The 13,751-nt window shown below is 41.9% G+C and overlaps 1 protein-coding gene across 5 annotated transcripts in view; it reads right to left on the reverse strand.

Moving 5' to 3' along the window:
* Positions 1 to 13,751, reverse strand: part of CXADR (CXADR cell adhesion molecule) — a 52,623-nt gene that overhangs the window by 7,797 nt on the left and 31,075 nt on the right. For all 5 annotated transcript variants that reach the window (XM_082391960.1, XM_082391957.1, XM_082391956.1 and 2 more), the window contains 3 exons: positions 12,752 to 12,918; positions 7,393 to 7,597; positions 475 to 630 (listed from right to left, as the gene is read on the reverse strand). In XM_082391960.1, the coding sequence (XP_082248086.1) occupies positions 475 to 630; positions 7,393 to 7,597; positions 12,752 to 12,918 (528 nt within the window). The remainder of the gene's footprint in view (positions 1 to 474; positions 631 to 7,392; positions 7,598 to 12,751; positions 12,919 to 13,751) is intronic.

Below are 13,751 nucleotides of genomic sequence, written 5' to 3' on the forward strand. Positions count from 1 at the left end.
ATAACAGGTTAATTATAACATACAGATGAGTAATCAGAGTTAACCAATTTGAATCTTTTTGGTTAGTCACAGCTGTTGTTTTGCTGTTTTCACAGACATGCCATGGTTAAATAACCATATCTTCAACATGAATCCAGGTAAAACACTCAAGATCCAGCTCTTGTTGTAACTTAACCACTAATTTATGATAATGAACAGTTTCCATCAATACTACCATCAATTAAAAAATATACAACAAAGAAACCAATTATAATATCCTAAATGGTGATCATTATAAAAATATCTCTTCACTTATACTATATGACACCAAGTTGTCATTATAAAACACTGACTAATTCCCATAGAATCCTGATTGCTCTGTCTAGAAAAGGGAAGGTATCTGGGGATTAAAAAATATACACTTACATGCACAAACCCTACTAGACTTAAGTCCAAATCAATGGCACACGATTCAAAGTGCGTAATCAGCAGTACCTGGTAACCATGAGGTGGGCAGTTTCTGTGAGTTGGACAATTTTTGCCATTCATATCGTAATGGGAGTGAACCTTCTCTTGGTTCACATTTTAGTTTAAAGTCACTTCCAATTTCTTCTGATCCATCAATGTAACATCTTGTACCTGAAGGCTTAACTGAGAAAAGAAAATAAGTTATAACTTTATACAACAGAACGGAATGTGTGTTTCTAATGATTACTTAAACACACAGCATGTCGCACAACCACTAACTCAATAGCAGGGGGTCCTGGGTTCAGAGCGGACAAGACTGAAAGACTGCAATAGGTTGCCAACGCCAGTTTACTCAGCTTGATCCAGCACAAAACAGGCAAGAACGATCTCAGGCAAGCAGCCGCTGCACAAGGCCAGGCAGCATCTCAGGTGTGGCTCTGTGCCCCTCCATCCCATGGGGCACATGTGAAAAAAGCAAGGGTGATGCGGGCTGGGCTACGACAGACTCAAGGAAGCTTCTTCCCCCCACCCGCCATTCCTAACCTGTTCTTCTACTTGGAGCTTGACATGTAGCCCTCTGGGACTATGTGCACTGTCACATCCCTCTCTGTGTGCTGTTAACCCAACAATCAGGGGGCTGACGATAAATTATGCTGATAAGAGGGACAATTCACTTAGTACAGCAAGGACCAATTATTTCCCACATTTACAGCAATCCAAAACCACCTAGAGAGCAGTGTTATAAAAAGGCAGATCTGAGGTTATATTCCAGGTCTCTCCGGGTAACCACTTAGAGCAGCTGTTAACTCCATTATGTGGAACCCACCTCAACACTAGGTTAACACCCTGGAAGTTCATACTCCCTTGTTGAACTGCACTAAGGCATAATACACATACAATAAAATTAACACATTTTAATCATGTGAGCTGATCACTTTCAACACAAAGCACCACTCCAATCCTCTCCCAAGCAATTTCCCGCAAGCTGACTGCAGTTGATCTCACTGCACAATCCTGGTCCCAGACAGCAGCTGATCAGATTTCTATTGCTATAGATTAGTTCTGCTTCTTTGTGAGTCCTATAAATGGAAAAATACAGTATTCACTTTTGCTTCTTTTATTCATCGTAAGGCTTTTAAGACTGATCCAATTGATCTGTGTTGTTGTATATATATCAGTAGTCCGTTCTTTCTTACTACCGAGTTGTATCCCATTGCTTGTTCATTCAGGTATTGATGCACACTGTTTCCTGTCTTGGGGCTACTGTTAAAGCCTAATGAGCTAAACTGACCAGGAGCAGGTGTGAAGTCTGTGGAAACCAGATTGACCGGCGAGGAGGCGCTATGAGGAGTTGTGACAGGGGAGAGAGGGATTCTGAAGGCTCTGAGAAGAGTCTTCTAGAGGCAGAGATAAGTTCTGAATCTGATGCCATTTCTGAGGCAGGATTAGGAGAAGCGGGGATTAAACTGGAGACGAGGGCCATTTAGCAACCTGAGTACCCCCAGTAAAGGCTGAGTAGTGCAAAGTGGGTCTGGGGGCAACAATGAGGAGACAGCAGTAGGCTATAGTTTACCAGCGTTCCACGACCTTGGGAGAGCAACATTCCCCATAAACCCTGTACCTGGCTCTATTTGCATCTCTCCTCCCAGTCTGATAAATGGCAGGACTGCTTTTCTTCTGTTTTTCTGATTTTCATTCTTTCAAGTCTTGGGTGGGCTTTTATTCTTTCACTACTAAGAATAAGTGTGAATGGGTTTTACAGTTTGGCACTACGTGAACAGTTTGAACAACACTGCTTGTAAATACTGGTATGTTTTCCTTTTTCATATCAGGTAAGTAAATGTTTAACTCTATAAGAAAGTGTCAAACTGTTTTCCAAATCTGGCTGACAGGGTCTGTCATACGCAGTGGGGCATCTTTACCTAAGGTTGTCAATCATGATCTCACTTCACACATTTCCTGGTAATTCTTAAATTTAATTGGATTTCTCCCCTTGGTTACTACTTACACTTTTTAGTAAGGATCAACAGATGCATTTAACTGCGCTGTTGACTTTCCTAAGCAAATCTCTTTCTTTTTCAGATTGACCAGTTGCCCTGGACATTACATCAACTGGACTTTTGAATCAGTTTTGCGCATTATTTCATCCTCTGAGTCTTCAACAAAATGAGCCTTGTTCTCCATTTCTTCAAACTACCAATAAATCCTTTATTACACAAACTAGCAGTAAGTGAGATACTGAAGCAATGCTTTGGACATCAAACTTCTATTGGTAATACAGCGTTCTAACCCTAACACCTCTTCTTTTCTACTGAAAAATGTCCCCTCCCCAAACATATCCAATAACAGGCAGTTGTTTAAAGTGGCTGCTCAGGAAATCAGGGTCCCACTGAGTTTGAGATTTCAACATACTCTATGCACAGCAGAACGAGATTTTTACCAGCACTGGTTCTGAGCGGTGCTTAGGAGCGGCTGCCTGCTTTCCATTGGGTGGAGAAAGCGCAAGTCTTTTACATGCCAGCCCCACCATTATAAAGCCGGGAAGATGAACTCCTAATCCACGGCACTTAGCTGAATTGAAAGAAAGAGGAAACCGCAGAAGGAACAAAAATAAAGTCTTACCCACTAATGTTTCTTTGGTCTGGGGCTCCAGGATATCTAGCTATTGTCCTCAGAACATCTGCCACCATGATCACTAGCATAGCTAATAAAAAGTCCTTCTCAGTTAAGGGTACGTGGCCGTCAACTTGTATTCGGTCAGTGTCCCACCGATTTAGCAATGCTGTGCTCCGTCTGTGTATTATATCATCATCCCTCCATGCTAGCGGCTGACTGCCTCAGTCTATAGGAAACACTCTAAATCTCTATTTGGGACAGAATATGCTTGGATCATCATGTCATCCATCCAGGAATATTTTTGCTTAGTTCAAAATACCTTGACTCCTGGCAAAATCCATGCATAGATGCTAAAAATCAATGGGCAAAAGTTTGAGGAGAAACAAGATATTTGCATAGTCTTAAAGCGGCTCCCCCACTGGGATTTTTTTTTTTAACATCTTTATTGGAGTATAATTGCTTTACAATGTTGTGTTAGTTTCTGCGGTATAACAAAGTGAATCAGCTGTATGTATACGTATATCCTCATATCCCCTCCCTCTTGCGTCTCCCTCCCACCCTCCCTATCCCAAACCTCTAGGTGGTCACAAAGCACCGAGCTGATCTCCCTGTGCTGTGCGGCTGCTTCCACTAGCTATTTTACATCTGGTAGTGTATATATGCCCATGTTACTCTCTCACTTCATCCCAGCTTACCCTTCCCCCTCCCCATGTCCTCAAGTCCATTCTCTATGTCTGTGTCTTTATTCCTGTCCTGTCCCTAGGTTCGTCCTTAGGTTCATCAGAACCATTTCTTTTTTTTAGATTCCATATATATGTGTTAGCATACGGTATTTGTTTTTCTCTTTCTGACTTACTTCACTCTTTATGACAGACTCTAGGTCCATCCACCTCATACAAATAACTCAATTTCATTTCTTTTTATGGCTGAGTAATATTCCACTGTATATACGTGCCACATCTTCTTTATCCATTCATCTGCTGATGGACACTTAGGTTGCTTCCATGTCCTGGCTATTGTAAATAGAGCTGCAATGAACCTTGTGGTACATGACTCTTTTTGAATTATGGTTTTCTCAGGGTATATGCCCAGTAGTGGGATTGCTGGGTCATATGGTGGTTCTATTTTTAGTTTTTTAAGGAACCTCCATACTGTTCTCCATAGTGGTTATATCAATTTACATTCCCACCAACATGGGATTATTTTTTAATCCCAGAAGGAAAAGTAGTAATTTTATAGCGGAGAAACCTATCAGGTAAAACTGAAACCAAGTGATCATGGTTAACAATAAGACAGGACATCATGTGCCCCCTGACATTAACTGGAGACTACAGATGTCAACGCAGCAGGGATCTTAGATTTGACCCCAGCACAAAAAGGCATTAACAGGAAGCTGTGAAATTCAAATTAGGCCTGTAGTTTAGTTAATATTATTGTCCCAACATTAATCTCTTGCTTTTGGTAGTTGTATTATGATTTTATAAAATGTTAACATTAGGAAAAATTAGGTTACGGGTATACTCTCAGGAACTTTCTGGTATTTTTGCAACTTTTCTGTAAAACTAAAATTATTTCAGAATAAAAAGTTGAAAAAAAATCCCAGTGTCGACTGAGTCCCCACACATGCTGTTGTCACGTGTTCTTGTGACGTGGGTGCAGTCTGAGCGTACCATATACACACATGAAGGAAAGTTAACTGTGCATGCTCTCCTCTGCAGAACAACCCAGTCTATTTATACCAAAAGGTCTCAATAATAGGCTTTTTCAGAGTTCTCAGGGAAGGTGATGGTAATGTGTGGCCACCATATTAACCCTCTGTCAATTCCCTTTGTTATCATCACCCCTGTCCAGTTTCTTTCCTGAGTTGCATCCACATATACGTCTGGTGTATCTGAAAGAGCAGGGTGGGCCCCAGCCATGGAACGAGGGATAGCAACATACCACCCCTCACACCGAGGCAGCTAACGGTCCACACAGCGCCCGTGGCTCACCGAACGAGCTTTCATTACTCTGTGAACACCATGGTGGCATCTTCAGGTTTCCCACAAACGAACCAAAGTATCAGGCAGAGCCTCTGACAGTGAACCAAGCAAGAGGTCCACTGGACTGCCATTCAGTCTGGTCCCTAGAGGGCACTTTATTTAATCTTTCCTCCAGACTGTCTAAGCAGAATTTTCAGAAAAAAGCGAGCAAATTAGGCTTCTGTCCAGCTCTCACTTTCAAGAGAAACTTCTAATGTTTTCTCCCACAGTGGTCATGACTCACCTGGAAACACGGAAGAGATAAAGAAATTCTCCTCTGGCTCTGAGACAGCCTCCAGGTCAGAGGATTAGTCATCTCCACTTCCCTTCAGCAGCCACTGCCCCCACTCTCCCCTACCCCTCATTTTAATCCCTCTCTCCCTCCCTGATTTGACTTCAGGGTTTGCTTGGCCACGGTGAGCTAACAAAAGGAGTTACTGTGTCAATGCTTCCCACAGATCTAGGCTGAGGAATAAGATATCAGGGGTGTGAGGTTTAATGTAAAAGGCCATCCCTCCTGCCCGACAGTCACGGCTGCTGCCTCAGTGTGCCCGGCCAGAGCCTGTTCCTAAGGGATCTCTCTCTCTCTCCCTCTCACACACATTCACACAGCGCCTGTGCACACCTCTTCTGGGAACATGTGCCAATCGCATTCCTCCCAGTGTACCTGTCCCCATCAGACAGGGATTTCACAATAAATAATTCTGATAAATATGTATAGTCTGCTTGGTACAGCATGAACTAGTAAAATTTTCATATATATCCTAACTCAGTGCTTCCTGGAGAGCAGTGCTTAAAGAAGATATACACAGGGTTATAATTCCAGGTATGCCTGGGCTAAGAGTTCAGACAAATTATTAAACTTTACCTGCCTTCATATTTATAAAAAAAGAAAGGCAACTCCATGTTCGCTGAATGTAGACACAAAAGGTTAGAATTTCCAATGTTACCATATTCCTTTTTCTGGTTCCTTGTTCAGGTTCACTTGCTTTCATACCACAGACATATTCTGAATGAGTTCCATTTAGCATGGAGTGCCCTTTACCAGGACCCCCTTGTGTGCCCCCCTCAGTGATGTTGCCAGAAGACTGCCTTACCAACCAAGACAACCCCTGGAGTTGCCATTGGGGTGCAAAGAAATCCGCATTCTTATTCCTAATCTCTACCTGCTCTGATATTCATTCTTTAGAAAAGAATGCTACTCAGGATGAGTCTGGAACCCAACGTGCTTAACCTCTCTGCTCAGTTTCCAAAACAAAAGGAACAAAAGGTAGAAGTTGATGTGGTGGGGAGTTGTCCAGATTAGTTATTTCCAGGGGTATGGCAGGTGATTCCAGCAACCAGCATTTCCCACATAAAGTGGGTGCCCAAGTGTCTCCCAAACCTGACACCTTAGGTCGCAGGGGAATTTACTGTCACTGAACAGTGCTAGACAGTTGAGATTTTCTACATGGCAGCCATTGTAATTTTGGGTCAAGCCCACCACGATAAGATTTTAGAAGTATATTTATGAACAGTACCTTTCAGAGTTTCTCAATTTGCAGCGGTAAAGAGTGCTTGTGCATGACCACAGAATCTAGAGAAGGATAACAAACTCTGCGGCTTTGACTGTTTATAGAGCAGTTTATACATATCTCCTTCTTAACTACCCTGGAGAGCTGCATCTTAGTGGCCACCCGTCTAATCTCCTCACTTTAAGGATGAAAAACAGTGATGCTCACGGAGGTTAAAGGACTATCTAAGGTCTAAAGGCCTTACGCCAATGCAATATTCCAGCTACCATGTTCCGTCTTCTCCGTTCTAAATGCTCCAATTATTCATCATAGGAACCTCATTTATTCTTTGGGAAATGCAGTTCGAAAAAGCTTAAGGCACACGTCACAATTTTGAGCTGAATAAGACTGCAAAGAGATTTAACGATAATTATTTTTATGTTTCGAAAATGTAGGCTGAGGCCCAGGAAATGAAGAGGTTCTATTTAATTCTCAGGGCAAACCTGAGAACAATGGGAAAAGCCTGGATCCCCTAACTCCTGCTTTTGGGTTCTTCTCCCATATCACAGAACTCCTTCGTTTACTTTCAAATGCTTTCATGAACTTCACAAAGAAGTTGGTCGCTTATTTTTCCTATCCAAAAAAAAAAAAAGGTAGCTTTATGTTTTATGCTATTAGAGGACATCATTAGAATTATGTCAAGTATTTAAAATTATTACTCTAAAAAACCTAAGCTTTGTCTCACATAAATGCTGCCACTATAATACCGTGACCACTCACCCTGTTAATAAGCAACATTATTACAAATAACTTACCAAGAACTGTCAGCTGAATCTTCTTATTCCCAACACCGGGAGCTTTTTTCACTTTGCACTGGTATGTGCCAATATCTGACAACTGTAAATTTGTTACATTTATTGATGCATCACCAGATTTGAGATCAGTACTTGTAAAATGTACTCGTCCCTTGAGATCTTGATAGTAGTCATCATAAATTTTGTCTCCAGAATATAAAATAATCTAAAAGAAAGCCAAGATAAGACAAGGAAAAAACAAACAAGCAAGCAAACTCTCTGTCTCATTAAAGGAGCTCTGGATACACCATGGTACTGTAGGATGCAAAAAAAAAAGAATAAGAACACAGTATCATGAGGAATCTACAGTTATTCAAATCACAGGTTAAGAAAAAGGAAAGAAACCACAATATGATCCTTAAGTATGGTCACACACTGTCATTGTAAATGGGGAAACCAAGACCGCCACATGATTAAGTAATGTAGCCCTCTATCAGACAGCCATTCGGTGAGTGACCGCAAGAGCATGGATTTGTGAATTCTGATACACTCTATTTTCAGCTGCCTCAGAGGATGCAGTATGCCAATCAACTGTATAAAATCAGGTACAAACCACCACTACTCCCCAAAAAGGGCTTATGATAATTTACCCGTGGAACTTAAAAACAAAAAAAGACAACATTTTTTGTCTTAATATACTAAGTTGGAGGCACTCGAAGGTTCCAGACTCTAATGGATAAAATAATAAAATAAACCTGTTAAGATGTGTGTGCCCAGCCAGGTTAACAGGACCTTCCAATTAATCTGTGACTAAGAGCAAAGACCTTTCCTAATTCCACTAAGTTTTCTGAACCACTGTTAGGGACTTTGATGGAAATAACTAAAGGCTAGATTTAGAGGGAAAATAAATTCTGCTAAACTTGACTTGGAAGAGAACTTATAACAGTCATCTCTAACTATCACTAAAATTAATTGAACACACTTTATAATTTTTCATTCGCTAGTAAAATCCTTCACTCTGGCCATCTGAGACCCAAGGGCCAAAGAGCAGTGGTACCGAAGTCAAATAATAATCAGAAAAGACAACTACAGTCTACATCCTGCAAATAATTTTTTATGAGATGTTTATTATGAACAATAAGATCAGAATCAGTGCCATCTGTAGGAATTTCTCCAGGGCACAGACTTGGGTTCTTCTATTATCACCTCCCCTACCATGCAGACCCCACCCCCAATTCACTAAAGATCTTTTGCTTGTATAAAGTGTCTGCATTGCAGACACACTCAATACCGGTTCGCTAATAAAAGAAGCAGTCGAAGGGTCCACAGCTGACTTACTGCGTAAAACAAGCCATCACTTTGCTCCATCTTCTCCCCACACCCGCTTGACAACAGCAACGTGGAGAATTCCTCAAATGAGACAGTGTCTCTTCCTCTATATTACACTGTGGACTCTCCTGAGCCACAAAGGTCAGTCCCTCATTTTGCTACACACACACTTCAGCAGTCTTTCAAGGAGGGCCTGACAAATAAAATGTGTCTCCACTGTCAGTCATTTTTGTAAACTCACTTAATGTTTTCCCATGAAAACAGTCTTATAAACAGTAGTTAAGAAATGGGGAAGTAACATTTACCAGGCAATTTTGATTCCTCTTTACAACCCAGCAGCGATGGAGGCTCTATCCACATTTAACCTTTAACCTGAGGAAAGCAGCGGCTGTCACAGACCTGCTCTCCCAAAGCCACACAGCTGAGATGCAAACCAGATCCATTTGGCCTGGCACTGTATACTGACTGACTTTATAAACATTTCTTTACGACTTACAGGCTTACGAAATGCTAATGCATACAGTATTTCAGAGAATTCGTACCACAATCCTGAGGCAGGTGTACTTGTTCCTATTTTACACATGAGGAACAGAGGAGGTAGTACACGTTAGTGCAGAGGATAATCAAGTGCGGGCTGGGGGGTGGCGGGTGGGGCAAGGTCAGAGAGACCGGGGTTCAGACCCCCAGCTGTGTCTATTGCCAGCTGCGTGACCCTGGGCATGTTCCTTCAAATCCCTGGGCCTCATTTCCCTCCTCCTCACATGTATAATCATCCTCATTCCGGGATGCTGTTTTAAGGCTTAAATAAGTATATATAATTAAAGTATATAAAACACTGCCCAGCACACAGTAAGTGCACAGTTCATGGTAACTGTTTGCTGACTAAAGAGATCACACAGGCAATGAGGATGGAAATTTCTCCAGCCCAGTCCCCCACCGCACTGCCTGCTAGCTTAAGAATATTAAAATAAGGATTTAGCGAGCATTATAATGTAGCTGAAATTCTATGTAAGCATCCTCTTCTGCATCAATCTCTCCCTAGCCCTTCTTTCTTTTGGTCTTTCCTTTACTGTGTTTTAGGTTAGAGGCTAGGCTTCTAATCCAGAAATGGACACTTCAACCCAGTCCCTAGTTTCACACTTGTCTCACAAGTCCTGTAGGCAGCAAGGCTGGGCCTCCCACTCAGCACAGAAGTCCTTGGGTTCTCCTTACATGAATAGAAACGCAAGGCTACAGGGCACGCTGGACTTCTTGGTCTCGAGACGTACCTGGTCACAGGGCTTCACCCATGAGTCTTAAGCCAGAAGCATTTATGACCTGTGCTCTCCATTCAGGCATCTTAACCATGGAACCAGAGTCCTGGACTCTAAAGGGGGATGGGCACTGCACTGGCAAGGGAGTCCGGGGTTTGTAGGACCTCAGGTAGAAGCCTGCGCTCAGGGTGCTGGCACTGCCATGGAAAGAGAGAGGGGATGAAGAGCGAGATGGGAGGGGACAGGGTATCTGGGCTGAGTACACAGGATGAGTCAGGCTCAATTTATTTTGCTTAGGGGGAGAGAAGGAAGTTCTAGTACCAGAATCAGGGCAGAGATAGATCGTTGGAGGGGGTGGCCCTAGACATTTACAACTTGGGAAAGCACCTTAATTTTTTTCTTCACAAATACATCATGGACAGACTGCTTGTATTTGCCAAAAATAGTTAATTACCTAACTGCACTGATTCAGCCATTAAACGGCTGGATAACCCCTTCTTTAATATGGACCATAAGTAAAAATTTCTCTTCCAAATATATTATATATATTATAATATTCCTCCAAATATTTGAACTTCTTTTTCTCTCCCTGGTTTAATATAATTTATTAACACTGATTTTTTTAAATTAAATATATCAGGCGAAGCTAATATGAAGCACTCTAAATTAGTGGAATATTCTGGTACCATTAAAAGGCAAAGCGTGATATGTGTATTTGGAGATGAGGTTGAAATCGTGCCCCAAAGGGTTAACAGAAACTGGTGACTAACAGGAATTCTTGAGCTTGTCTTAGAGAACAGCACATAAGAGCACAGCTTGTTCAAAACCCCTCCATTTGTACCCTACCTTCACTGACCCAGCTCGCCTTAATTATTTTTTAACTCCTTAACCACCTTTATAGATAATGCTGATGTATGGGTCACATAGTGATTGGGGGGGCTTAAGTTGTTTTCTAGGGACTGGGAGTTGGCTTCTGTCCAGTTCAAGCCGGCTAAGGTTGGTTGGGACCACCGACCCTAAAACTGAGTTTGGGCAGGTGTCCACTGAATGACCTTTTGACGTCAGAGGGCTGAAAACTCCACCCTCAATCATGCTAAGTGCCTCCATTTCTGAACATGGATCTCAAGAAAAAGCATGTAACTAAGATATACCTGCACAGAACACTGATGACCTCACCTTTCCCTACCTCCAAACACCCTTCCCCATGCCTAAGACCACCCTGCATCTTTATTTCATATATATGTCAAGCCCTTGCCTTCAGGGAGGCAGGTCTGAGATTTGTTCTGTCTCCTCCCTTGGCTGCCTTGTGAATAACTCTTTCTCAGCTGCAAACCTTGGCATCTCAGCTCTTGTCTTTCAGCATCTGTCTTGCTGCAAGTCAGGCAAAGGAACCTGGTTAAGTAACAAGGTTATTGGGCAATTTTTCTCCTTTGTGCTACTTTTGGCTTTTCAAGCTTTCTACATTAGGCTCTTATTAATTTGTAATTAGAAAAAATTCTATAATAATACAGTCATCCCGGGGCTTCCCTGGTGGCGCAGTGGTTAAGAATCTGCCTGCCAAGGCAGGGGACACGGGTTCGAGCCCTGGTCCGGGAAGATCCCACATGCCGCGGAGCAACTAAGCCTGTGCTCCACAGCTACTGAACCTGTGCTCTAGAGCCTGCGAGCCACAACTACTGAAGCCTGCGTGCCTAGAGCCCGTGCTCCACAACAAGAGAAGCCACTGCAAGGAGAAGCCCGAGCGCCACAACGAAGAGTAACCCCTGCTCGCTGCAACTAGAGAAAGCCCGTGTGCAGCAACTAAGACCCAATGCAGCCAAAAATAAATAAATAAAACTGAATACATTAAAAAAAAAAAGAAACTAGATCTTAATTATAAAAAAAAATTAAAATAAAAAAAATAATAATACAGCCATCCCTCCGTACCCATGGTGGGGGTGGTCCAGGACCTCCTCCCTTTCCCCCTCCCCTCCTCAGATGCCAAAATCCACAGATGCTCAGGCCCCTCATACAAGATAGCACACTTATGAGATGATTTAAAGTATATGCACCCTCCCATATACTTTAACTCATCTCTAGATTACCTACAATACCTAATACAATGTAAATGCTATGTAAATTGTTGCTGGCATGTGGGAAATTCAAGTTTTGCTTTCTGGAACTTTCTGGAATTTTTTTTCTCGAATATTTTCAATCCATGAATGGTTGAATCCACAGATGGGGAACCCACAGATACGAAGGGCCGACTGCTGTTTTGTTTTTTAAGGAATTCAATGTATAGGATATTTAACTTGCAAAAATATGGAAAGCAGACTGTAATAATACGTACCTTCATTACACTGTTAGACTTGACCCTTACACTGGTAATGGAATCCTTGTGTGAAATGTAAAAATTCAATTCTACCTAACCTTTCTCAAAGCCTAGTTTACCACGCATCCCCTAACACATTATGCACATTCCTGCTGCACTGTCATACCTGCTCCACATACGTCTCCCCTGCTCCCTGGCTCACATACACTTAAGTCCAGATTTTCAGAACGTTCACAAGTTCCTCTTCTTCCTTGCAGCCTTCTTTAAGAAGTCTGGTGGACTTTTCTTCCCCTTGAAATTGGAGGTCACTTATTATCCACTTCACTCCATTACATACGTGTCCTCAATTTCCACAGCATCTGCCTGCCTCACCTACACCATAAGCTATGCCTTTCTTCGCAGCTCCCCAGGTCCCCCCACACGTTATCAGCACAGTGACAGACACCGAAGACCAGCTCCCGGCATCTGCCGAGTAAGCAGCACATACCACTTGATCCACCTTCTGATTATCAGCTGGTGATAGCAGCCACTCGATGTCCAGAGGTCCCTGGTCTTCTGGACCGAGGGTAAATTTGCACGGCAAATAGGCAGTTTCCCCTTTGGCCTTTTCAATCATCTGTTCAGGAGTAGTGATACTCAAACTTCTGGCGAAATCTAGAATATGAAACATGTATATCGACTGAGCATCTGCTCTCAGGCTGGCAGCACACTCAGCACACCTCAGCGGTTCAGAGGGAGCACGGGATGTGGGTGAAACAGGATTTTATTTGGGACCAGAGTAATGAAATTCCCACTCGGCGGTCCCCAGTTTTTAAGTTTGTGCTTCTGTAGAAATAGAATGACAAATATTAATATCCATCTTATTCAATACAATTTCCTTTCAGAACACTGGGAAGTTCCCAACATTATATGGAATACCAGCATTCTCATATGAATTATAAGAACCTAGTAAAGGATTTCTATTATCCAAGCAGATGTTTAAAACTGAACCTGGCTAGAGTCTCTGAAAGGTCAATTACGTCATACTAATTCAAGGCCACATTAATTCACACTTCCATGGTGCCAGGGACACACTTGGAACTCCCATCACTGGGGCACATGCTGATGAATTTTGACACGTTTTCTGCCAAGGCTTCTGTAATTCCAAATTTTTATTAAATTTGATTCTGTAACTTTTATTGAATGCTTAAAAATATTTCTAAGCAATAAATTTTGATGACAATTCAAAAAGAGAAGAAACTGTCAAGTTATATATTTTTAAATGTACCAAGTAATTGACCTCAATATTATCTTTAAGACATTTCTTACTGTTTGTCCCTTCTTACTTCCCTTCTGAAAAACAGACATATTTATTATATCATTTTTTAAAAGACATCATAAAATTCCATAATCTATTCTCAAATTTGTATTCTATGAAACTTCCACTTAGATCACACTAATGCTGGATGGCAATATTTGAAAACTCTATAAAAGCAAAAATAGATGTC

Source organism: Balaenoptera borealis (genome assembly GCF_965194805.1).
Source record: "Balaenoptera borealis genome assembly, chromosome: 5".
NCBI lineage: Eukaryota > Metazoa > Chordata > Mammalia > Artiodactyla > Balaenopteridae > Balaenoptera > Balaenoptera borealis.